Here is a 27,171-nt window from a genome sequence, read left to right on the forward strand (position 1 = left end):
TATCACAACCTCAGTATGAACTGTGCAGAATAGGTCCTTTGACAGAAATATAGCCATTATGAGGGGTGAGAATCACCAAAGCCCTCATTATTTCATATTATCATGATACTTAGTCACAATACTAATATATTAATGCAAAATATTGTGATATATCCATCCAATAATCCAAGAATACATCAGGAAGATGACCTGCTTAGAGAGTGCCTCAGGCAGCAGAACACAGAAGGTGATGAGGAGGAAGAGGAAATATTGTGGAAGACCAAACCCCTCCATGGGATATACCATCAGCAGACAGAGGAAGAGGCTCACATCAAGAAATCCCACCAATGGCGAGAGAAGGCCAGCCTGAAGGACAGCACTGAGGCCCTGATCTTGGAAGCACAAGAACGGACCCTGAGCCCCAGGTCGATAGAGGCAGTGGCCTACCATAGCAGACAGGACCCCAGGTGCAGGCTGGGCAAAGAGGCCCCCGAGACAGTCCAGTGCATAGTAGCAGGATGTAAGATGTAGGCTGGGACAGTGTACACTAAGAGGCACAACCAAGTGGCTGGGATAGTGTACAGGAACATCTGTGCTGAGTATGGTCTAGAAGTCCCCAAGTCCTGAGGGAGTACACCACCCAAAGTGGTTGAGAACAACAGGGCTAAGATCCTGGTCAAGACTGACAAGCAGCTGCTTGCTAACTAACTGGACATAGTGGTGGTTGACAAGGAGCAGAAGATGGCAGTTGTGGTAGATGTGGCAATCCCAGCTTACAGTAACATCAGGAAAAGGGAGCATGACTGAGAAGTACCAGGGGCTGCAGGAACAACTGGAGCAGATGTGGAAGGTGAGGTCCAGAGTTTTCTCAGTGGTAATTGGAGCATTAGGAGCTGTGACCCACAAACTGGAAGAGTGGCTCCAGCAGATTCCAGGTACAACATCTGTGTTCTCTGTCCAGTCAAGTGCAGTCCTAGGAACAGCTAAGATACTGCGCAGAACCCTCAAACTCCCAGGCCTCTAGTAGAGGACCCAAGCTTGAGGACAACACATACCAGGGTGGCTGTGGCTCAGACTCTGACTCTATTCAAAGCGCCCTTAAGTACAGTATATGAGTGCAAGTACTTTCCACCACTGATAATTCGTACACGTAATTCGTTTTTTTTTAGCTGTGCTTTTATTTTGAAGGAGTATCCAGGAAGTTTTGTTTTTCTGTTCTCGCGATCTTTACATTACAGAGCGAGAGGGCGGTGTAAGTGCAGATTTCAGACCGGTTAGTTTCTCGCAGAAACCGAGTAGGACGCCGGGGTAGTCAGCCCCTTATATCTGTTTGATAAAGAAAAGGAACACCGGATTGTCACGGTAACCAACCGGGACGACAAATTCAGCCACTGAACCGGTAAATATCCATGTCATTCTTGTGTGTCGAGTTGCCAGTCAGTTGCTAGTTGTCGTCGGCTAAAGCTAACTATCGCTGTTAGCTTTACCACCGCCGTCAGTGAAATTTACTCAACTCCGTGTTTAAACTGTCACAAACATTTCCCACACTTAACATAATGTCGTTTTTTTTCCAGATACAACAGGAAAGACTTAAAAGGACGACGGTTGGGACATTTTGTATAACTTTGAGCTGTCAGTTGTGGTGAGGCAGGTCGGGGGAGAAGACTTCAGCCGAGGGGACCCCCGAGCGGCCCGGTTTCATATCAGCGACCGAAGCCGGGGAGCAGGGAGCCGCGCAGCCGGGGAGCGGTGTGTTGGCCAGCGGATTCATACTCAAGTTTTTACGAAGAGAATTGATCACTGAGTGCCGGGTCATCCGGACAGAGACCTCATGAATGGAAATCGGAACAACAGGTGGGATCCCCCGACTAACCGCCATGCTTAATTTGGTGTTCAGGTGCGGCACTGGAGTTATTTGCAGACTGTGCAGTGCGAGACACAAGTTAGACCCCCATAGTTGAGCACTGGGGAACTGCAAGTTGATCTATGTGGTAAAATAAGTTGTCTGGCTATCGTGGACACTGGTGTAAAGCAGCTCAGCCTAGAAACTCAACTCAAATTCCCATCTCCGGCTCCAACAGACACTATGTACTGGGCTGATTGTTCCTCAGTGGTGTTTTACCGGTCATCTTTGCGCCTCGGTGTGTTTGTGTCTGTGTGTGCGTGCCCCAAACCAGTCTCACTGGTTACTTGCATTGTCTACGTCATTCTATGCCGGCTGTCAAAGGCAGGTGGTGATCCCGTCAGGTGTGCGTGAAGCCTGAGGGGCTGTCTCACTTTCAGAGAGGCGTGTGTGTGTGTGTGTGTGTGCTCATGACTGCTTGAGGGGCAGCATTTCACACCAGCTGCTGCCATAGTTACTCTAGTTATTGAATGAAGTTCAGTTAACCGCTGCCTGTGTTAATTAAAAATCAATTGAGCATGGCAGGACATTAGTCAATTTACTTTTGTTGCCACGGGCCACAATTTGTGAGTCACAGCTTGTATATTATTGATGCTTTTGGGGGTAGTGATGAACTGGGAGGGAAAAAAGGAACCAAACTGGTCCACTGAAACTGACCCATTCATTCTCCATCCACTCCACCCATTTTCACCTAAGGGACAAAACAGTATCAAATTTAGAAATCCTAAAGCAGTGTTAGACTTTGATTAATAGACTCATGTATATTTAATTCAGGTATTCTGGAAAAAAAGGCTGCAATTAACACACATTTTCAATATTATTTAAGTTGTTAGTTATGTTTTTAATTACTTACTTAATGGCTAAGTAAATAAAATGTCCAAAACTAGTAAAACTTTACATTATAATTTCCTAGTGGCCAAAGGGCTGTCTTTAAATAGCCTGTTGTTGTTTTTTTCTGACCAACTGACCAAAAACCCCCAAATATTCAACTGATATTGATATAAAACAGCAGATCCTCACATTTGAGAAGCTGGAGCCAATAAATATTTGGTCTTTGTTGAGCTGGATTATTAAAATTGTTGATTATTTTTTTGTCAATTGACTAATTAATAATCGATCACGTGTTTCTGCTCCAAACTTTGAACGTAACTTGTCATATTCTCCTGATTTCCTCACTGACTCATATGCGTTCAACGCTTTATGTGGAGCTTTTTCTCTTCTTTAAGGCAGCGTCATGTTGACTTACACCAACCTTGCAAGACAACTTTTTTATGCTGCCTTAATAGGCCAGTCTTCCCTCTGAGGCTGAAATTCTGCATAATACGACACTGTGTCAGCTGATAAGATAAGATAAGACTAAGATAAGATGTTGGGGCAATCTTCCTTTTTAATGAATTGAGAGTGTGAGGTGCAAAAAGCAACATGTTCACAGAGGTTTTTCTCAAAAGTACCACACAGATCGACCTCTTTGTCTTAAAATTCATCTTGCAAACATCCCTCACCCATGTTTTATGTTCTCATACTCAGAGGTAATTCTTTTATCATTGGTTTGTCACGTTTTTTTGTTTGAATTTACCTTTTGAAAGTTGTAATTTTATGCATAATCTACCGTCTCCCTCTGTATAAAAAAAAAAAAAAAAAAAAAAAAGCCATTTAATGTCATGAATATTCACGTTTAGGTTTCCTGACAGATCGAAACAATTTTTGGCACATTCTTTTCACAACTTTGCATAAAGTTAATTGTCTGTCTAGCTAAAGGCAAATATTTCTACTAACATGTCAGTTATTTTTTGTCCCACCAAAAACTGTTCCAAATACATATCATTTGTTTTCACAGAGCTCACAGTAACATAACAAATTGACGATCAACCCAAAACCCAAACATATATTAATTTTATAATGATCTAAAATAGAGAAAATCTGTAAATCCTCTCAACTGATAATGTTTTGGCATTTTTGGTCTTGAGTAGCTTAGGTAACATCTTGCAGGTTTAGAGAGCATTTGTCCGCTCATCACTTGTGTTAAATACTTGAAGTCTGCCAGTTAGAGGATGTTAAAACAGCATTTATTAAAAAAAAATTACACATTTTTAGTCCTCTGCATTACAGTAGTGATGGCAGGACTGTACAATATTACGTCACTGAAGTGCTCTCTTAAAGTGTGTGGGTTGAATGTCAGCTCTGTGTGGGCTGCTACTGGTTGTGCGTTGCATTTGTATGATGAAGCAGCCTGATAAGCAGTCATTAGTCTCTCCATTGTTGCTCATTCTACAGTGAACCTTTGTGTTTTGGGGGTCATTTCTGGTGCAGACGCTGCTTATCTGGCTTGTGCGTAGTTGAGGATGTTTTCCATAGTTCCCCAAAGAAATGTAAGATTGGATTCATCTTGTTGCCAATTTTTGATTTACTTTTCGTTAGTTTTTGCATAAAAGTAAAAAAGAAAAGAAAAGGCACTCGTATGCAGACCACTTTCAACCTCACAGTGTCTTCATCAGGGTGGAAATAGTACAAAAAGATTGAGTACATCTGGTGCTGAAAATAGATGATACAATGAAATTAATCAGTATTGTATCATAATAAGGTAATCAATGATTATAGAAAACACCTAGCACAATTACATCAAAATAATCAACTAATCTGACTATAAAATTTAAGTAAAATGTAGTCAAGAAATGTTTATTTCAATAGTTTTTGTCACCAGAGCTCCACAATGAATGAGACAAATGTATGTGCACCTGTTTTTCCTTCTCATGTCAGCATGCCTTTAGTTGCCATGGAGAAACTGTAGCAACATGGGTGCTATTGCCATGGGAACGGCACAGGGGAGGAAGCGACCTGGGTACGCATCAGCAGAAAGTGTAGCGTTTTACTGAATGATGCCTCATTACAGCAGGTTCAGGGGCAGCCCTCGACCCTGACTGGAGCTGAAAGACAGATTTATTTTTTCCACCCACAGCTGATCTATCCCACTTTACGGCTACAGTCATCATTCATGCTTTTTTTCAGCCGCACACTGTATTTTCTGTCATCACAACAAAGTGCACGTCTTGCTATTTTAACAGCTCAAGCTCAGTATGCAGACTGTATGTCATGTAGGTCATTGTGAGTACGTGTGTGGATCCTCTGAGTCACATTTATGGAAATTGTGTGGTAGTAATTTTTTTTTCACTGAGTACTTTCCAGTTTGGCATTTCTGAAAATTGGTGTCAGATTGGCGTGGTGTGTCACCCGCCTACTTCTCCTGTCGTCTGGCAAAGGCCATGTCAGTCAGGAGAAGTCTGTGACCGCTGAGCTGGTCTTTATTTAAAATATCACCCAACTCTGGAACCTTTTTAGTACGGTCATTATCAGATTGACGTGGGGAAAACAACGTCAGCCCGTTAGTTTCAGTTTTGTCAGTTTGACATGAGGCAATCTTTAACGTCCCTGACCATCTTCAGTCCCAGCACCCGCCGTCTGCTCTTTCCTCCTTATTACCCACTTCCTTCCTCTCAAAGCTTGTATGACAGGGTAGAATTCAACAATGGTTACTGCTTTGGGCTCTGTTTCAGCTATTTTAAGACGTTGAATTATTGGACACAGATAGTGTATGGCTGGGTGACATATTGATATTATCTCGATATTATGATATGACTCTAGATGTCATCTTAGATTTTTGTGTGTTGTCTTTTCCTGGTTTTAAAGGCTGCATTACAGTAAAGTGATGTAATTTTCTGAACTTTGTTTTATTAATTGCTTTGACCCGCTTAGTCATTATATCCACATTACTGATTATTATTTATCAAAAATTTAAATATATATAAATATTTTGTGAACGCACCAATAGTCAACATTTAATATTGTTGCAGTATCAATATTGAGGTATTTGGTCAGAAATATTGAAATAAAATGTTAATATCTGATTTTTTTGATATTGCACAGCTTTATTAAGAATTGACATAAATGCCGATAGTTGCTAGGTTGGTTTATAGATTGGATTTTAGGATTATGTGTGTTGTTACACGTTGGGGATCAGAAAGACACTAAATGCTTAACAAATGCTCAGGGCAAAAACACAAAAAACTAGAGGTTATTTGTTGCTATTGGAAATAAATACAACAAAATTAATTTGTGCTGAAAAACGTAAACCTCAAGTCTTATATTAAGATGATGAATCTGAAATATTGAGACAAAATTTATCTTACATCAAGCTTACAATATATATGTATTTTTTTGGCCACTTGGGGGCAGCGCAACAGGCTGTAAACCCGAGATATGGGAATTAATAATTACAATTTTATTAATACCAGTGTCATTATCGATTATGCTCATCGGTCCAGTTTCTTTACTGATTCTTGATCTATTTACTGTGTGAGGAAAAAAACATAGGCCTACATAGGTTTCCAGCATCAACCCAACTGTTAGGCTATATTGTCTCTGAGTATGAAGACAGTTTAGAAACAGAGTGGACCAATAGTCTGTCGTCATCTAAAATGGATGAAAGGAGAGAAAATTTGTGCAGCGTTTGATTTCATTTAGGCGTTCTTAATCAAAGAAAAATCGTCTAAGCCTGCCTGCATGGTGCTAATGATATTATAACAGAGGATATTTACCCTCGATAATGAATTTCCTGATCAGTTGGGAGGCAGTGGCACTTGTGTGTGTAATTTAAGCCCATGTTATATAGAAAGATGTTTCAGCATATTGGCAGTGATTCAGTCCTTTCTTGAAATAATCATTTTACAGACATGACAAGCAGCACTGTTGTAATCTTTCCTCATGAAATGAGGCATGTTTCTTCCTCTCTGCAATGACTTATTCTTGCTGCAAGTTTCCAGCAACAAGCGTAGATGCAGGAGTTTGATGTCACTGTTGTGTAATGTGTGACTTTCAGAAAAACATACCAGAATAAATGAAAGGAGTTCATAAGCTAGGAGGCATAAGATTCTGGTGGGTTGGATAATTTGGAACCAGTTTCTTGATTCCCATCCCTAGTGAACACACCATTGACATGTTTTCACCTATCACCTTAAGCCTGATTTATGGTCCTGCTTTAAATCAACGAAGTACCTACGTCGTTGTCGTGATGCTGTCGTGAACCCTTCGAACTTCACTCCATTTTGTCGCTTTGCAATTCACCGCCAGAGCGGTAGGGGGCTGCATTCCTTTCCTGAATGGTTATCGTCGTCTCTAGTTGATTCTTTGTTTAGCTTCCGGCTTTTCTGGTCACAGTGAACAATGGCGACTGAGAGAGAGAGAATCTTGCTGGAGTTGGAGTTGTTGGATGTCGAAGAAAGTATCTTAATACTGCAACATCTACATCGCAACAGAAGATGTTTAAAGATGGCGGGGATGGCGCAATCTGGAAATACGGAACTGGAAATGCGTTGCTACCAAGCAAACCAATCACAGCCCTCTCGGTCTGCGCTGGGTCTGCGTCGCCTCGACGTGTAGTTACATTTTTTTGGGAGGTGCATGTCAGGCTACGCCGGGGGCTACGGCGAGCCTCCTGCGTAGCCACGTACCCTACGATGTAGGTACGTCGTTGATTTAACGCAGGACCATAAATCAGGCTTTATAGTCAACATAGCAAATGTGTCAGCAAACAGTTGCCTACCTATGTCCAACAGACATGGAGCAACATGAAAATTTGAGTCTAATTTTCACTCTCCTTTTAGCAGCTTTACGTATTCACATTAATTGTATTTGAATCATCAAGGTAGATACTGTAATGTACAATTATATCAAAATGATCATTAAACAGTTTTATGATTAAACAATAGAGCCAGAGTGTGATGTAAACAGTTGTTTCTTCGTACTTATTTATTTTTGGCTCGTCTTGTTGCAGTAGCCGTTGGAGCAGCCGCTGAAGCACAAGCCCTTTTTACGTTGCCACGGCGACCTGGCTATGGCACCCTTGGGAAGCCCATCAAGCTTCTGGCCAACTGCTTCCAGGTGGAAATACCCAAGATCGACGTGTATCTGTATGAGGTGGACATCAAGCCTGATAAATGTCCTCGTCGGGTCAACAGGTAACAGGAGAGACTGAAACTGGTTTTAGGTCTTGAGGTGGTCTTAATAAACAGATTGCTTTCAGGAGTGCGGACTACTTAATTCTCTGTGGACATCTATCACAGATCTAGCTAACACTATGTGTCTTCTCAGGGAGGTGGTGGACTCCATGGTTCAGCATTTCAAGGTGACCATCTTTGGCGACTGTCTGCCAGTTTATGATGGAAAGAGAAGCCTCTACACAGCGACCCCACTCCCCGTTGCCACCGGAGGGGTAAGACTCTACTCTCAAGTTTGGATGCTGGTGTTTTGTGTTGTCTGGGCCGACAAAAAAAAACATAGTTTCGCATGAGAAAGAATGTCAAGGGTACAAGTGTGGTGTGAATGGCGATCAGCCATTGTCTTGTCTTCTTCTTGTGAGTGTTATAGCAAAGTTTAAGACAGGGCCAGGTATTGCACATAATTTCATTGATTCCTCTAGATCTAACACTAATAATGCGAGGAATTCACACACATTTATTGCAATGTTTGATGAATTTCTGTGTTTGCACTGCTGTGGAATGAGGGCGGACTGGTTAGAACATTGGCTTCAGACCCCCTCTGCTGTTGCAGCATCTCTCACTGGCATGTACAAACAGGTTTCAATGATACCAGCATGAAGGAGCATGGACTAAAATGTGGATTTAGCCTCAGAAAAAAGCAGAGGAACCCAAGAGGAGTGGTGCAAACGGCAGTGCCAGTGATGTCATAGTTAACAGTGTCAATCCTCAGGCTCCTCAGTCAAAGAACGTTTACCTTACTGAGGAGAAGCAGCAGCAGTCCAAAGACATATTGAAGGCTATCTGGGGGTGGAGGCTTTATATTCGTCAATCAGTAGGCCACAATAACCCTTGTTTTCCTCTACAGGTGGATCTGGATGTCACCCTGCCAGGTGACGGTGGGAAGGACCGCCCATTTAAAGTCACCATTAGGTTTGTGTCACTGGTCAGCTGGCACATGCTGCATGAAGTCTTGACGGGACGTGGTGTGGCCCAGCCAGTGGACCTGGAGAAACCGATCAGCACCAACCCCGTTCACGCCGTGGACGTCGTCCTTCGACACCTGCCCTCCATGAAGTCAGTTTTCCTCGCTAGACCATCTCAAGATTTGTTTTCCACCAATAGGAATATTTTAAAAGTATAGTAAAGAGATTCAGATCCCATGCATGAGAAAGTTTGGTTAAATATTTTGCTTAAAACCTCAAAGTAAGACTGATGACTACTGAACTGCACTGTAGTTTAACATTGCCATGTCACAGTTTTCCTCATCAGTGACAGGAAGACTAAGAGAAGAGTTTGGTCTAAATGGCGCTGAATTAAGCATGAGAAGCGTATTACTTCTGGTCATGAAATATGATCCAGGGATAGTTGCATTTGGGAGCTAATGTACAGCTCCCTTAATTTATTATACAGTATTTTAACCACAGTGTGGTCACATATTGTAACAGGTGCAGTTTGGTGGAAACTGCACCCTACAGTGGATGTATTTTTAGTATATTAGGTGGCCCAAGTGGGATTTCAATACAACAGGGACATAAGAATTAAAAGCATCTTTTATGTAATCTGCCTCAAGACATGTCATTTGGTGAATCCATTAACCAAAATAGCCTTTAGTAACATGAACGAACCTGTAACTTGGGCAGCGCTTGTGTTATGCTGCACCCTGTGAACCACACTGGGAATGCAACTCAAAGCACGGGTCAAGTTTTATTTTATTGCTCTACTAACCTTTGTGTCACCTCTCTGTCATCATCAGGTACACGCCTGTCGGACGATCCTTCTTCTCCTCCCCAGAGGGCTATGACCACCCGCTAGGTGGAGGGAGAGAGGTGTGGTTTGGCTTCCATCAGTCAGTGCGGCCAGCCATGTGGAAAATGATGCTCAACATCGATGGTGAGAAAACATTTAAAGGAATAGTTAGACAATGTGGGAAATATGCTGCTGTCAGAAACAATCTGCTGAGAGTTAGATGAAAAGATCAATGTTACACTCATGTCTGTGAAGTAAACACTTAACCATAGTGATTTCAAAGTTCATATCACTGAACAGGGATTAAAATGAACTAGTTCACATTCATAGTTAATAAGATTTTATTTCTGTGAACTTAGTTCAAAATTAGAATTATGATGATCTTTTACACACAGATGTTTCCCAAGATCAGTCAGATGCTTGAATTCGATGTGACGTTCTGACTTGTTTTAAGCCGTCAGGCAAAAATTAAAACAGTGAAATTTTTTCCATGACAATCAGTTGTTGACATTGTCTAGAGTTTCTGTTTCACACATGTACTCTACTTGGTTTAGGCAAGTGTGGTGCCTAGGTAGAGCTGGAGAGGAGGCTGGACATGACGTGGATTACACCATATTCACATAGCCAGTTTTTCATTTGGTCATAAACAATAGTGTCTTTTGCCGTCTCTTTAATTTGTCTGACTGTTTCGGCTGTGGCTCTTACTGACAGAAGTTCTCAAATCTTGTCATCTCAATAGTTAGACATTTTTGTTGGCATCTCCATGTAAATGACCCTTCTTCTTCACCCTCGGGTGTATGTTTCCTTTGAGTTTTGAGCGAGCGATACAAACGTCATCAACACGCCCATTGGCTCGATGTTAATTCTCTGTGATATTTACACATGGGCTCAAACAGACATTACATGGACTTTGTACTAGGGGGCTGGCAGAGTGATTCAGACATTTGCATGTTCACATCCAGCTCCTCAGGGTAGTGTCTTGATAATTTCAGGTTTTAGCTTTAGTGAGCCTTAGCTGTGCTTGCAGGCAGATTTTGTTACCTTTGGACAGGGCCACGCTAGCTGTTTCCCGCTGTTTCCAGTGTTATGCTAAGCTAACTGGCTGCTGACTGTCGATCATATGAGATGATGAGAAGATTAATACCATTTGGCCCCAAAGAATAATCTGAGCGCCTCATCAAATAAACCTTCATCCACTTCCACTGTTGTTAATACCCCAGTGATTGACAGTGTGACCTCTTCTTGTTCGTTTCAGTGTCAGCCACAGCTTTTTATAAAGCCCAGCCAGTCATCCAGTTCATGTGTGAAGTCCTGGACATTCACAACATTGACGAGCAGCCCCGCCCCCTCACTGACTCCCACAGGGTCAAGTTCACCAAAGAGATCAAAGGTATGTGACCAAGGAAAGGCATTGCCTGTTGTCACTGTGCTGCAGTACGAGACCTTTCCCTCTACGGCTTTGTGTGTTGTTGTATAGGAAGCTGCTGTAGCTGTTTGATGTGGCAGTAGACTATTCAGTGTTAGGTGCTTTGTATGCTTTGACAGTTTATTTGATGCATAAACAGATAAAAGTTGAATCTTGGTGATGTCGGAAATTAAGCCTATTCTCTGTGTGAATAAAAGCTTTAATTACTTAAATGTTGCTGATGCATATTCCACCATCTTCACAGGTCTTAAAGTGGAAGTGACACACTGTGGAACCATGCGTAGGAAGTACAGAGTCTGCAATGTAACACGACGCCCTGCCAGCCTGCAGACGTATGTTCTCTACATAGCACCCCAGTAGCTGTTAACCCACAATCAAAACTGTCATTGGCTCACATTAACAGGAGATTCTTGTTGCCTTCAAATCCACAGATTTCCGTTGCAGCTTGAGAGCGGTCAGACAGTTGAACGTACAGTGGCGCAGTACTTCAGGGAGAAGTACAGCCTGCAGCTTAAGTACCCCCACCTGCCTTGTCTGCAGGTGGGCCAGGAGCAGAAACACACCTACCTGCCCCTGGAGGTAAGGACGGGTGATCATTGAATGATTTCACCATCAAATGTTGGTAAAATTTGTGTTTGGAAGTCAAATAGTTGTGGCTGGTGACTTTTTGAGACTTTCACTGTAAAAAATAATTCAAAGTTTTGAATTAAGTGAAACCAGTGAAGTTAAACCACATGGTATTTCAGTGTGATTATCAGGCTCAATAATCCATCCTGAATGAAAGATGGATTAACCTGGATTGATGTTTTTTTCCCATTTAGGTATGTAACATTGTACCTGGTCAGCGGTGCATAAAAAAACTAACAGACAACCAGACGTCGACCATGATCAAAGCAACAGCCCGTTCTGCACCAGACAGACAGGAGGAGATCAGCAGACTGGTGAGTTCCTCGGACAAAAGATTAAACAGCATCAAATTTGTTTTTGTTTTTTCTTGATAAATGAAGATAATTTTCTCTCCTCTCAGGTGAGGAGTGCAAATTACGAAGCCGACCCGTTTGTTCAGGAGTTTCAGTTCCGTGTGCGCGATGAGATGGCTCAAGTGACGGGCCGTGTCCTGCCGGCCCCCATGCTGCAATATGGCGGCAGGGTGAGCTCTGAACCATTTATGGTACCTTCCCTTTAAATCACGCTTCATATGCATGTGTATGTTTCAACATGTTTCTGTGTGTTTGAGACAGCAGGGTTTCCTCCAGTTTGTCAGGGAAGATGCAGAGGTTTGACTAATAATCCTGACATCTGGACATTTTCAGTGCCAAAACCAAAAACTCAGATATTATGATCCTTTAGTAGTGATCAATAACGTGTTGTGGAACTCATTAAAGTTTGGGTAAAGTAAAATCAGTGATTTCTTTCTTAACACATTATACATGTTAGAAAATACTTGTTAAAATCATGTGAATGACACACTACCTCCCTGTGGAGTTCTGAAATTATGGCTCGATGACATTCTGGAGCTATCCTTAACAAAACCCCTTCTCAACATATAAAAATGTACATTAGCACTCAGTGTTGTTCTGTTCATCCCCTGTGTGTGAGCAGCAAGTTCACTATGTTCCAAAAGCTCTCTTAAGTCTTTCAGTCTAATAAACACATGAATAAACAACTGTTTAATGCCACAGTCATATGAACACAAGCAAATAGCCGTCGCTAACATACATCTTTTCAACCTGAATCCTCTACCCGGTGTGAGCTTTGTGCTGACTTTAGCTGCGTAAGCTAGGTTGTTGCCATGCAGCGGCTTTCACTTATTGGCTCGAAGGGTGTGTGCTGTATTACTATAGACTTTGTGTCTACTGGGTTAGCTGCCAACAAGAGTCTGTTGCTTAGCAGCGGCTCATTTTTCGGCTCGGCATCTTAAGTCTGCCCAGGGTGAGCGAGACAGATCTCTCGTCTTCAGGGAGAATAGCGAAAATTATGATACAATGACGGATAATTGACGGAGTTGGTGAGATAAATGTGCAAGATAAGGTTTATCTTGTAAAAAAAACAAAAAAACAAAAACGCGACTGCTCCAGTACCGATAGCAGAACCGTTAAGGTCAGAGCTTATCAATACTGCGGTCTTGAAGAATGTAGCCCCGGGCCTTGTTCAATACCGGAGTTCGGTACCCATCCCTACCGCTAACACCACCAGCGTACCAATTTTGAGACCTCATATTGTATACTTGGCGTTTTATTCTATTCAAATTTAGCTGGATGGTTTATAATATGTTTCTGTGATGTGACAAACTCAGAACACATTTATTTTAGCTTTACCCAGACTTAAATCAACATGACCAAAATTCAAAAATGAGCCACACTTGAGCAGTAGAACACATTTTCTGTGAGGAAGCCCTGTGATTTCACTCTATTGTTTTATTTTTTCACATTCGATGTGCTGACACTGTAAACCATAATTCTCTATGATCACATCTCTCACATCTTTTCTTTTACTTTTGGAATTTGCTGTTTTGATATTCTTTAACCCATGCATGTTGTTGCAGGAGATCATATGTATAGAAGCAGTTTTAATTTAAAAGCTATCTCTGTTTTGCATGTCTGCCATAAAAACACGTTTCCTTGCAATACACACTAAATGCATGACCCAAATCAGAGCATGCAAAGACAATACTTGAAAATGTATTTGTCTCTAATGCCACGATCAGCCAATCAGCCAATCTCAGTCTGTTAAATAATCAGTAGCCCTTGATCTTATCATTCCACTGGCTGCCTAAATCCTTTGACTCTTTGAATCCATACATTGTCTGTGTCCTTTGTACTGTGCGTGTCTGTGTGATTGCCAGCCCCAGCAGATCAACCCTGCACTGTCGTTGCAGAACCGCACGGTGGCCACACCCAGCCATGGGGTGTGGGACATGAGGGGGAAGCAGTTTCACACTGGAGTGGAGATCAAGATGTGGGCCATCGCCTGCTTCGCCACCCAGAGGCAGTGCCGAGAAGAGATCCTCAAGTGAGTTCATTGAAATGACTGTTAGTGGTTAGTTAGGATAGTTGGAGTGGTACAACTAAAAGAAAAACAGATTTAAGGAAAGATAATACACGTGTTTGCATGTGTAATAAAAAAGGCTTCAAAAAATATAAAGAAAGAATCACATTTAAAGAAACCAGTCGGGAAAACAAGGTCATTACAGATTATTTTTCTTTATTAGAATCACAGACTTTCTGGCCATAGATCACAATAAACTAAGGCTGCGGTCGGAAAGTCTTTTTTGCTTAGGAAGGTTCCTAGCTGAGTGAAATGACCCTGAAGTATTTTAGTGGCCGCCATGATAAGAGCTGTTCGAATTCTCTAAACACTAAGGAAAGGAGGTTCAATGCTTCCTTTCAGATCTCCTTTAGCATAGGATACATTGGACCTTCCTAAGTGATAGGAAAGGAGATAATTTAATCCCACAATGCTTTGCGGGAGCAGTATTTAAAGCGACCGACCGTTCATGGAGACAAACGAATAAACCCGAAGAAGTAGGAGAAGAGGAAGAATGAAAGAAGCGACGAAAGGTAAAGAAAAAGAACAACTGGCTCTCAACATGACTGAAAAGTCACTGAGATCACCATGTAGGTCACCATTACATGAAGCTTTGCCCATCTCATGCCATAACTTGATAATATGCGTAACGTGATATGTTCCAAACTCTCAACAATATGTTAAACCCATGCGAACTATAAACATCACGCTACTGTTGTAACATTACCCAATTCAAGTTAATATTGTGCTGTAAGATATGCTCAGTGTGCATTAATCATGTCACTATTTGAGCGTTGTTGAATCGCCAGCTTTTAGCAATATCATTGATTAATTTTTCCATTTAGGCAGAAGATATACTGTTAATTGCACAGGTGCACCTTCATCCCTATGTATGCTCTTGGTATTTGTTCTTTTCTTTTTTTCTGTGTTGTTATTGTTACTAATATAATGGAAAATCCAATAAACACAATTAAAAAAAATAAAATAAAAAATAACTTCAAGGCATAATCATGTCAACATTTCAAGGTGTTTACTGAGTTTTGTGGTCGTTTTTAAACTATTGTAAGCAAATGACAGATGATGATTGATTGGCATATTAACACAGAAGTTTGTGTTTCAAGAAAAAGGGATATGAAACGTTTTTATTTAGATGATGTTTTTAATTCAACATGTTTGCAACTTAAGAATGATATGTACAGTAGTAGATTTGTAAGCCTAACATATTTGCCTCTCTTGCATACACTTGAACATTTGTGATAAATAATCACAATGATTCAGGAGGGTGAGTGTGAGCAACCATTTTCAGCATTTCAGTTTTGTGACTGCCTATCTATCTTTTTTAATTCAATTCAGACGTTGGTAATTAAGTCGTATTTTTCACTGTACGTCACTGACATCCGGCATCGCATGATGATGTAACCCAGCGTAAGTACGGTCGGATTTTCTCAGCTCCGCGGTCCTTTTTTCCTAAGTCCCTATGAATTCTCCTACTCATCTTTCCTTGACCTCATGACGTTTCCCACCGAGGTCAAGGAATAATGATTAGGAATAGACGATAGGAGGGACTTTCCGACCGCAGCCTAATACTCTGCTGGCAGTGACATTAAAAACAAATTTTCATGTTCTGTAATTTCTTTTTCCTCATGCTCAGGAGCTTTACCGACCAGCTGCGTAAAATCTCAAAGGATGCTGGGATGCCGATTCAAGGTCAGCCATGCTTCTGTAAATATGCCCAGGGAGCTGACAGCGTGGAACCCATGTTCAGACACCTGAAGAACACCTATGCTGGGCTGCAGCTCATCATTGTAATCCTGCCTGGGAAAACACCGGTCTATGGTATAAAAATAACTATCTCTAATCCAACAACACTAACAAAAATGAAGACGTCAATGTGTATAGAAAAGTTGGATCCTAACCTCTGACCTCTACCTGTTGTAAAGACAAAGAAAGTAGTAGTGAAGTTTGTGAGGCATTTAAGTGCATACAATAAAAAATGATTGCAGAGTTGAAGGAATATCTTATCTCTGGTCCACAGCTGAGGTGAAGCGTGTGGGTGACACCCTCCTCGGCATGGCCACTCAGTGTGTGCAAGTGAAGAACGTAGTGAAGACGTCCCCACAGACCCTCTCAAACCTCTGCCTCAAGATCAACGTCAAGCTGGGAGGAATCAACAACATCCTGGTTCCACACCAACGGTAAAGTTTACATAGCACAAGTTGCTGCCGGGGCTTATTAAGTCTTTTTTCTGTAGCATTTAAAGATATTTCTTTCAGCTAGTCACATGCTGAGTTAAGATGGCAGGTCAGGCTATCTGACATCTCGTTGTTGAGAGACTCTGTGGCATCATGACTGGTTGGTCGTAGGATAATTTTGTGTCTCTATTTTTCTGTCCAGACCCTCTGTATTCCAGCAGCCTGTCATCTTCCTTGGGGCTGATGTCACTCATCCTCCAGCAGGAGACGGGAAAAAGCCATCTATTGCAGCGGTGAGACTTGTTTCCTGTATGATTTTTAGGGCCAAATTTGAGTGGTTTATAACATAACAACTGTAATTTAGTTTTATTCATTGTATTATTTACATACTTTTGCGTAAAAGCTAATATTTGTCTCAGAATTGTTTCTTTATTGCACTTAAGTTGCCATGTTTTTACATATAAAAGAATTTCTGACCCATCTAAATGATGTTGTGCTTCTACAGGTGGTAGGCAGCATGGACGCCCACCCCAGCAGGTACTGTGCTACAGTGAGGGTCCAGAGGCCCAGACAGGAGGTCATCCAGGATTTGGCCTCCATGGTGCGGGAGCTCTTGATCCAGTTTTACAAATCGACCCGCTACAAGCCAACCAGGATCATCTTCTACAGGGATGGGGTGTCAGAGGGACAGTTCAGACAGGTACAACAAGTGCTCTCTTTTTCTTCACTTTTTGCAGAAATCTTACATATCTCTACACAAATAAAAACATATTATTGCTAATTACTCATCAAGTCAAACTGTATTTTTCTGTGTAGGTGCTGTACTATGAGCTGCTGGCCATTAGAGAGGCTTGCATCAGTCTGGAGAAGGAATACCAGCCGGGGATCACCTACATTGTTGTACAGAAACGCCATCACACTCGTCTCTTCTGTGCAGATCGCAATGAGCGGGTGAGTGAGGAGTGACGATATTAATGGTGCTCTGAGAATCTCGTAGCTATTATGGATGCCTACTCTGTTTAATTGAATCCAGTCACACACACACACTTACACATATCACATTAGCCACAACTGGCTGGACTGTGTAATGGACAATTTTATCTTAATAATTAATTTAGTCTATTTGTGCACTTATTCTATTTGAACGTATTTTATTTTATGTCTATTTTATTATGAGCCCCTGGACAGCTGAATTTCCTTTCAGGATTAATAAACTTCTTTCTACTCTATTCTAAAATCACAACATCATAAAGGCATAGAATTGTGAAACTATAAATCATAACTTCAAGTACGATTTTGAAAGAGTTTCAGCAGTGTGAAGTGTAAAGAGAGTTTCAGGCTTGTATCAGGAAAGTCGGAGCTAGTTAAAGGCTGAAGTGAACAGATATGTTTTTAGCTTTCTTTTGAAAATATTTAGTGAGCTGGCTTCCCCGATATCTGTAGGTAGTGTGTTCCATAGCTTTGCAGCGTAATTGACAAAGGCCGCATCTCTGATCTCTTCTGCCTGTTGGCTGGGATCCTCCAATAACCAGCAGCATATCATGGTGTTCTTGGAGGCAAATACTTAACAAGGGTCTCGGCAATGTAGCTTGGTCCTAGCCCATTTAGGTATTTATATATAAGGAGGACCTTAAAATCAATTCTAAATGTAACAGGAAGTCAGTGCAGAGCAGCTCAGACTGGCCTGACATGGTCTCTCCTCTTGGTTTGGGTTAATAGCCGAGCTGCAGTGTTTTGAATGTGCTGAGGTCTCTCAGTGGTGTTTTTTTGGGAGGCCAGTAAAAAGTGCATTACAGTAGTCAAGCTGGCTCTTTTTCATTTAGAAATGGACATACCTTAACTACGTTTCTGGGATGGAAAAATTCTGTTTTCGTCACCTTGTTAATGTGGGACTTGAAGCTTAGATCTGTGACCTACCAAAAGGGAAAAATGGAGATAGAGAATGCTTTGATATCAGGATCAGTGCTGGGGCCTGTTCTCTTAAATCACTTTGTTAAATTTCCTCTCAGGTTGGGCGAAGTGGAAACATTCCTGCCGGCACCACAGTGGACACAGACATCACCCACCCTTACGAGTTTGACTTTTACCTCTGCAGTCATGCTGGAATCCAGGTACGCTTCAGACCTTTAGGCAAAGTCACTGAAAACTTTGCCTCTGGGAAAAAAAAAAGCATCAAGATGAAGATCTTTCATTTCATAGAGACTTGAGTCATTGCAGGATGAACATATCAGTACTGTTAAAAAGTACCTCTGAGACAAAGACAGTGAAATGATTTTTTTAAATATTTTAGGTAATTTACATACTCATATTTGAAGTCTGAGGCAGAATAACACGGTGCAGTAATTCCTCCTCGACCACACAGCAGTGGTTGGATTATTAAAGCCTACATGGAGCAGCCAGGCATCCCCGCTCTACCTAACTTCACCCACTCGTTGTTTGTCCTCTCTCCATGGAGCTGCTTTCTCTTGAGTATGATTAACTCGTCTCTCCTCCCCCCAGGGTACGAGCCGACCTTCCCACTACCATGTTCTATGGGACGACAACTGTTTCACAGGCGACGAGTTCCAGCTCCTCACCTACCAGCTGTGCCACACCTACGTCCGCTGCACGCGCTCCGTCTCCATCCCAGCACCAGCCTACTACGCCCACCTGGTGGCCTTCCGCGCCCGCTACCATCTGGTTGACAAAGAGCACGACAGGTGGGCGGAAACTCTTTTAATTTAAAGCGAGATTACATTTGTGTGACAAAGCAAAAACATTTAACCAGAATAGCTTGTGAAAAAATCAATATAAATGTGTTCAGAACATTTATTTTACAATAATGTAATAAAGTGTAAAGAGGTAAGCTTACACACTCACTGAGCTGGTAACTATGGACAATGAGTATGTCTGAATAACTCTATTTGTAAGAAAGTAAAAGGGAACTACACCCAATTAAAAAAAATATATATATGGTATTCCTGTTGTCTTAGACAGTCCAAAAATGCATTAACTACTCTCTCCCAAATCCAAAAACTGCCCCACAGACGATAGTTGGGTTTCCATCCAAACATAGCGTAAATTTTAACCAAAAGAAAATCAACATTTATGTGCTTCTCCACCCACTCCTGTTTTGTGAATATTGGGAGTTGGTTTTTTGAAATAAGCAGCAGGTGGCGCTAATTCTCCAGTCAGGTACCATTATTGCAAACCTCAGATAAAGGAAAACAATGTAGTATAATAATGGAGAGCACACTGGACAACTTATACAGCTCTGTGCTCTTGGAAGAGTTCTGGTAACTGCCCTGTGTGGATAAGCGTGCTAAAAGTGACATCCAGTGACAGTGAGGAGCGCCTGCAGTGCTGGATGCCATGACTGTACTTCATCATTTATTCACTCTATCTGTTTCCATTTCGCTTAGTCGCATTTACCTTTAATTATTCCCCATCTTTACCACCTCTTGAAAGAGCTTCAATTCATGTTTTAATGCACTTTTAAAAATGCGAATAAAAACAAATGGATGAAAACGAAAAAAAATTGGTAAAGATGCTATAGATGACACTGAGAGCACCCAGGGGAATGATCTGAGTATAGACCTAGTCACTGTGATGTCAGGCTAACACCAAAAATCACTTACAGGTAGAAAACTGGCAACTGTTTTGAATTGTAGAAATATGTGAAATTGGCAAACTTGTTTATTTCTGTTGTCATTTTCAACTGTAACTGTACCATCTTAAGACCTACAGCCAAACACTGTTGCCTGACCTATACTGTGTTGCTGCAGTAGCGTCTTTGATAAACCAAATCTACCAGCATGGAAGCTAAACAATGCACTGCTGTAGACGGGGTTGTAGCAAGATGTATTTTAGCCATCTAAAAAAATCAATATTAGTTTAAGCGTACACTACATCTGGAATGTTTTCATTGCTTTACCTCACAAAATAGCTGATGGAGGCAGTGGTAGACTGGCAACTCCATCATTCAGGGAAGTAAAATGACTGCTTTTGTCAGTGGAGTCCAGTGGCTTTGAGATAACTGCATCGGTTCCCTGTTGGAAAGTGGCTAAAACCGAATCAATTGAGGCAGCATTTGCTCAGTGTTCATTGATTTGATGTATGTGATGCAAGGGTTTTCTACCTGGAAGTTATAGTAAATCAACTTTATGATTCGATCTATATGGGAACGTTTTCAGTGTCAGAACTGAGAACACTACAACAGAATAAAGCTCATTTAGGTATAAAAAAAGAAAAACAATCTGTCTGTCCACAAAATCAGGCTCCCAGTCATTGTCTAAGGAGCAGCTCCAGACTTATACTTGACGGCATCACAAGTTTTAGACTTACTTCTCTGGTTTCTGGCTTTGAGACAGTAGCTCATGTTTAAATGTACTGACTGAACTTTCCAAGGTCATGGAAGTAACATACAGGAATTCTTAATTTAGGTGGTGTTTACCTTTAATGGGGAATCATTTTCTACTTACATGTATTTTATTTATTTGTTTATTGTACGATGAAGTGTCTTGTTGATGCTTTTTTATGTAGGAGGAATTTATTTGATACATTTTCCAGGAGGAATGTTGCAGTGCAGAGTCTGTAGACACTACTAAATGGCATCAATGTTCTTTGATACTCATTATTATTTACCTCTCTCATTTCCTGTTGACAGTGCGGAGGGCAGCCACGTCTCAGGGCAGAGTAACGGCAGGGACCCCACGGCGCTGGCCAAGGCTGTTCAGATACACCACGACACACTGACAACCATGTATTTCGCCTGAGCACCCTCCTCCGCTTCCCTCCATCTTTCCCAGCCAGTCTAAGTGTCTGACTTCCATCAGCCGCGTCGTCTCATCACGCAGAGCGACCCACCCCCCTGTCTTTGTGCTGATGCAGCTTCGGTCACTGGATCTCAATGACGACAACGACTGCGGCTGTGGGCTGCGTGAGGATATAATAAGCCAGAGAGGAGTTACAGCCACATTATGCAATTTGAAATCAGCCAATCGTTCCTGTGCTCCACGCCCATGCATCTCTCTACACCTACACCTCCTCTGCTGTATTTAAATCACAATGGATTCTGTCTCCTTTTTAAAAGCTCACAAGTCACATCCTCGCCTTCCTGTTTGACAGCAGCTCAAAGTTTTATTTTCTTTTTTTTGTGTGTGTTTAAAGAATGGCAGAGCAGCAGGGAATACAAAAACTGATTTTTTTGTTTTGGTGCATGGGTGGAAGAAGAACCAGTGAGGACACTGACGTGCTCCGTAGCCTCACGCTGAGCCTGATGTTGCTAGTTTATATTGTAGACGGTTTTACATGTTTGTTTGTGTGTTTTTAGCTTGTCTAGATCCAATACTGTACGTGTTATTTCTCTGTCGAGCAAATGTGTGATTGCCATGGCAACCTGTTAGTCGAGTACGCTCGTTAAACACAAAAGCTTGGCCCTTTCTCCTCCCCTGAAAACGGCAGGCTGCCTTAGCGGTTACTCTTCTGTCTCCCTTTAAGCCAGTGGTTCCTTCACAGTCGTTCAGCCAGACAGTTAGAAGCATAACTCTGCACTCTGAACACAGACACTGAATGAAATCTTAATTTATATTTTTTTAAACAAAGCCACGTACAGCCATTGATGAGGCTATCGCTTGATGCCTTACAGCGAGGCGAGGTGCATAAAGACGACTGTTAGAACACGAGGCCATGGTTTTAAACCTCTCACTTATAGTTCAGCTTGTGTTATACCAAACGTTTCTTGAGTGTTTTATTCCTCTTGCTATTTATGAGTTTTTCCTCTTTAACTTAAATTAACATTCAGCAATAGAGCAGACGGTTTTTTTCTCCTGACGACCACAAACCTTTTGACTTTTTCCCAGTTTTTACACGAGGAACTGACCAATTTCAGTGCAATAAGGTGTTAACGCAGAGCGAGCAGGTTCAGTGGTGAATGTTTTCAGTGAGTATTCGTGTGGTGACATTGTTTTGTGAGTGAGTTTTGGCAAGTGGCGATGAGCTCGGATTCAGGAATGTGCGGTAGGACCGACGCTGCAGACGAGAGGATCAGCTGCGAGGTCTGATGGTGTTTGGAGAGATTAAACAAAGTGCCTGATTATGTTAGAGAGCGACCTGTCGGTTGGATGAAGGTTTTTAATCGTACGTAGGTTTGGGTGCCTCTGTCAATACATTTTGTGAAATGTTCTCAGAATCCCGGCAAACTGTAAAAACACTGCACTGCCTGACACACAGAGCTGGACTGTGGTTGGATCTCAACGCAAGCCACAAAAAGTTTGTGTGATTATTATAAAAAATGTTTTCGTGATAGGGAAACAGTTACCTCCATATCCACTTAACGCTTTGTTTCCTTGTGATCACGAAATATTCTGCGATCAGAGTTCAGAAATCACTTAAAATTTTATCATCAAGAGAAACAAAACTTACAGTAGTTATAAAAGCGACAAACTGTTTTCTCCTTTAATCACAAAATGATTAGTGAATGATCACAGACCTCCCATTCTCGCAAAATAATGATGTTTAAATGAAATGCTCAATAATCATATAATCATTTACCCAAGTTCTTATTTCCTCCTCATTAAATATTGTCAGCCTGGTTTCTGAGCCTTTGAATTGCTGCACAGTGATTAATTATCTTGCAAAAACAAAGCTTGTTAAGTAAATATCTTACAGAAGAAAAACAAAAAGTATAGATAATCCCACTCGCTCAATAAGCGGCACTTATAGATGTGAATTTCTGAGCAGGTGTTGCATGCAGTCAGGTGCAGATGCATGTCCTCACTCGGTGCTCTGACTCAAAGACTCACTGTTCAGTTTCAGATTGTTAATCACCTGCTGTAGCTTTGTTACCTGTGTTTTCAGAGGATGTCTGAGGCCTGGTGTCTCCACAGCTGGTTTCAGTACCTTTACAGTTCTGAGTTGGGCTGCAAGTGATTATTTTCACCATCAGTTCATTTTTTTGTCAGTGAAATGTGTGAAAAGTGTTTTTTAGTCATATGCAGGGTTCAATTTTAATGTTTTTTTGTGGCTTAAGATCCACTTGCCCAAAGTCAGTTTTTACTTACCCCAATACAAAGTGTTTTAGTCATTAGCGGCCATCACATAACAGCAAAGACTAAAGTCAGTTGTCTTTATTTAAGTAAATGAATTGGAACAAAAACGCTGTGGGTCATAGATGTGAGGCAACAAGCATTTTGCATATCGAAAATTGTGTGACAATCCCCCCTCTCCTTGTCCAGTGAGATGGACTTGTCCTACGGTCACAGGCGTCTTCTAACGCCACCTGACTTAAACCCTGTTTCCAGGAACTTTGTTTTTACCTGTGGCTGTTTTCTCGCGAATGCCTGATTGGTTCTGCTCAGCGTGATGGCTCACTAGCTCACCATTTGCAAGATCAGGCAAGAGAGCTGCTAGATTTAAAAGCCCAATATGGCATTTTGCTTGCCCCAGGCAATCATGCAGTTCTTATTGATGAGCCCTAAGATGTCTTGTCTTGTCTGACCAACAGCCTGAAACTCCAAAGATATAGTTTACTCTCATATAAGACAAAGAAAAAAAATCTCACAATTTCTGCCCCCTTTTTTTTGCTTGAAAATTTCCAAAATGATCAATCAATTATCAAAGTGGTCGCCAGTTATTTTTGTTTATTAATTAGTTGAGTTATTGTTGCAGCTCTGCTTCTGAGACTTTTCCTAATAATACCTTTCTACTCTGGAGAAAACAGTATGTCATTATGCAGTGAAGAACAGATTTTCTACAACATTTAGACACATTGTCAGCTCATTGATCTAATTATAACTGAATAATTATCAATGTATCACATCTGCTTGCAAGAATCCAACATTTTGAAGTTATCAGTAATGTTTATGCCTTTGATGAGTCATCGTTGACAGTGTTGCGATGCCCAGCCCTTGTGGGTGTTGTCTGTCATGGCCTTGCAGTACAGTTTAATACAGACGAAGCCTTCAGGTTTCATCACTCGGACCAAACCAACGTGCCTGGTCGGGGGTCGGGGGAGGGAGAGGGTGAGGGTGGAGGACTCTGGGGAGCCTTACAGCATCGAGCTGACGTGCTCTGCACTGCTAACTGTGCTTGTCACATGAACCAAACTGAAGCTGCTATGAGAAAACACATTTATTGAATATTTCATCAGACACATACAGGCTATATATTAATACAGAGAGATGAAGAGGATGATGGTATTTTACTGCACTTATAGAGATGTGTGTGTGTGTGTGTGTGTTTATGGTTGAACAGAGACAACGGTTAAACAATTTAATTCTCAGAATATCAGAAGCATTTGTCCCCCCGTGTGTTTGTCGTCACGTTGCAGCTGTTTCTTAATGTCACACATTACCAGCATTTGATTTTACTTGAAGATAATTAGTCGTGGGCATGTTTAACATTGTTGGCTAGTGCTCTGCTTGTGTTTTGGAAAGTCTGTACGGAGCCTTACAACCCTTTTAACGCCACGTACAGTAAATCGACCTCTAGAGCCTGTCGGCAGGGCTTTGTGTCTTACAGTGCTGGACATCAGATGCCTTGTTTTTCTGCAAAAATAAAAGCATTTTTAAGTCTGAATTGAAATATATTTATATGTAGAGATATTAATGTGATGCACACACCACTTATTTTTTCTAACAAAGTCCTATTTGAAAGCAGAAGCTGTATGGAAATATGGTGTTTAATAATCATAGTGGTCGTTTTTTCCAAATTTTATGATGCAATAGGTTTACTCGTGTGAAAAGCGATGTGTTTGCTGCATCGACCTGCTTTGTGGAGACTGTTTGGGGGTGGTTTTGTGCTGCGAGTGGTCAGATGAGCCGTCAGCCCTCCTCTGCAAAGACGACCTGTGAAGACCTCCCTCTGCTGTTAGTTTATCATCTCAAACGCTCGTCAAAGAAGGCTTTGATCGAGACATTTTTCGGTGCATGTGCTGCAAACAGCATTGAACTTTTTAAAATTCTTCTTGCATATTCATGTGAGGAGGAGGAGGGTTGAAAGTTCATCCTCGCACAGATTTTGTCCGTTAAGACTGTGCCTTTCCTGATGGTGCTGAAAAAAAACGAGTAAATCAAAGAAATCTTAACTTTGAGAAAAGGCGCTGAGGCCTGAGTCTACATTGATAAGTATATATTGATACATGACAATACTGTAAGGCATGACTCTGTGCGTATATGCATTTGTGTGTGTGTGTGTGTGTGTGTGTGTGTGTGTGTGTGTGAGTGTGTGTGCGTGGATACCTCTGACATATGCCAAGAACTCAAAATATGCAGAACTGATCAGTGTGGAGCTGACAGGACCAAAAGGATCGGTTTAGTGGACGGGCACTCTCAAGCACAACCCAAAAACTAACATTTCTAAAGAATAATAAAAAATAAAAATAGGGGAATGACTCTGTAGGTAACGAGTAGCTCAGTTTAGACGTGATGTAGCATTATTTATTTATCTTTATTTCTATGAATGCCTCCCTTACTGCCTGTAGACACCTTCTCCCTCTAATTTATGTGCTTATTCTTAAATGGACGGCAATAATGAAGCAGTGGTAAAGTTTCTGTGCAATCAGTTTGGCCTCCCCTCAGTGTGTGCATGTCTCTATCTAACCCTCCCCCCCCTAGGTTCTTTTATCTTTTAATGTGAAACTTAGGCGTTTACAGACCCGTGCTAACTCTTCGGTCGAGTCGACGAGTGCCCGTTTCCCATGTGAAGGGATTCCCCACAACAATAAATCTTTAACCCTCTGTGGTTGGCTGCATATCACACTCAAAGTAAAAACAATGTTTGGGTTTCACAGTGTATTAATGTGCTTTTTTTTTTCTTTTTTTTTTTTGCCTGATTATTAAATGGTGTCACTTTTAGAAATAAAATTGTACGTCGAGACCTTTTTTTTTTGTCTTAACACTCATCTGATCCTGGTCCTAAGTTGAGCCTTTTTATTTGGTTGTCATATTTAATTTTTTTTGAATAAATACTCTATGTATGAAACACGTGTTTGTTTTTTATATTTGAAAAACATCAGCAGGATGTTTCACTCTGTTGAAATCCCCACTGATATACAAAGGGTTGCAACAGTATAATTTTTCCCTGGTACAATAACTGTCTCAGAAAATATCACTGACTTAGGGTATAACACAGACACAGAAAAGACTCTTTGTCTGGTTGTAAGCTACCACAGATATTATTTGTAACTGATTTTAAGTTATCATGCCTGTGTTTTATTTAATCTGTGTAAGGCACCTGGGTTAACATTCGCTGATTTTAAATGTGCTCCATAAATAAACCTGACTTGACTAAACCTGACATACTCAACTGTACACAGTATAATGACCAGTGGTTGAGGAAGTACGGTTTTCAGATCCTGAATACCACATTGTAAAGCTACTTTGTTACGAGTAAAAGTCCTGCGTTGAATAAAGGTAGGTGGCCCTTTGCTGCATGTCATCCCCCCTCTGTCTTCCCACTTTCCTGTCTCTTTCCAGCTGCACTATAAAAAAGCATGAAAATAATATTTTAAAGATAGTATTACAAGTGAAAGTACCCAATCCAAAAGTGTTTATCAAAAATAGTTGGCAGTTAATTTGCTGTCAGTTAGCTGATTAATTTACTAATTGTTTTAGCTGTACTTGTACTGTTGGGTAATTTATACAGAACATAATATTTTATAAACTTTTCTTGTGCTTTTTATGTAAAAATTAGAATTTGTAAAGTAACTAATAACTAATGTTTTCAAATAAATCATAAACCACAGTGGTGCAGTGGTTAGCATTGTCAGCATTAGCATTAGCATTGTTCTCGGTCCATATCCTTCTGTATGGAGTTTGCATGTTCTGACCGTGTCAGCATTTTGTCTGGGTACTCCGGCTTCTTCCCACAGTCCAAAGACATGCAGGT

General features: G+C 41.2%; 1 protein-coding gene across 6 annotated transcripts; it reads left to right on the forward strand.

Moving 5' to 3' along the window:
* Positions 1-1,215: 1,215 nt before the first annotated feature.
* Positions 1,216-25,664, forward strand: ago3b (argonaute RISC catalytic component 3b). Of its 6 annotated transcripts, none has more exons than XM_033637031.2 (20): positions 1,216-1,378; positions 1,554-1,833; positions 7,710-7,893; positions 8,027-8,147; positions 8,780-8,988; positions 9,668-9,804; positions 10,916-11,050; positions 11,331-11,418; positions 11,518-11,665; positions 11,908-12,027; positions 12,114-12,257; positions 13,932-14,098; positions 15,765-15,949; positions 16,149-16,308; positions 16,508-16,598; positions 16,811-17,005; positions 17,122-17,256; positions 18,315-18,416; positions 18,805-19,004; positions 20,951-25,664. In XM_033637031.2, the coding sequence occupies exons 2-20, from the start codon at positions 1,815-1,817 to the stop codon at positions 21,057-21,059; spliced, it is 2,649 nt and encodes an 882-aa protein (XP_033492922.1). In that variant the 5' UTR covers positions 1,216-1,378; positions 1,554-1,814; the 3' UTR covers positions 21,060-25,664. The 6 variants fall into 6 exon arrangements, with proteins under 6 accessions (XP_033492922.1, XP_033492925.1, XP_033492924.1 ...); XM_033637034.2 differs by having other exon boundaries at positions 13,965-14,098; XM_033637033.2 differs by having other exon boundaries at positions 12,114-12,236.
* Positions 25,665-27,171: the final 1,507 nt, after the last annotated feature.

Source organism: Epinephelus lanceolatus, chromosome 16 (assembly GCF_041903045.1).
Source record: "Epinephelus lanceolatus isolate andai-2023 chromosome 16, ASM4190304v1, whole genome shotgun sequence".
Lineage (NCBI taxonomy): Eukaryota > Metazoa > Chordata > Actinopteri > Perciformes > Serranidae > Epinephelus > Epinephelus lanceolatus.

Excerpts from the sequence above, each read along its gene's own strand:
- ago3b (XM_033637031.2), top strand. Across the intron at positions 11,419-11,517 it reads CGCCCTGCCAGCCTGCAGAC|ATTTCCGTTGCAGCTTGAGA; the intron begins GTATGTTCTCTA and ends TCAAATCCACAG. Across the intron at positions 18,417-18,804 it reads GCAGTCATGCTGGAATCCAG|GGTACGAGCCGACCTTCCCA; the intron begins GTACGCTTCAGA and ends TCCTCCCCCCAG.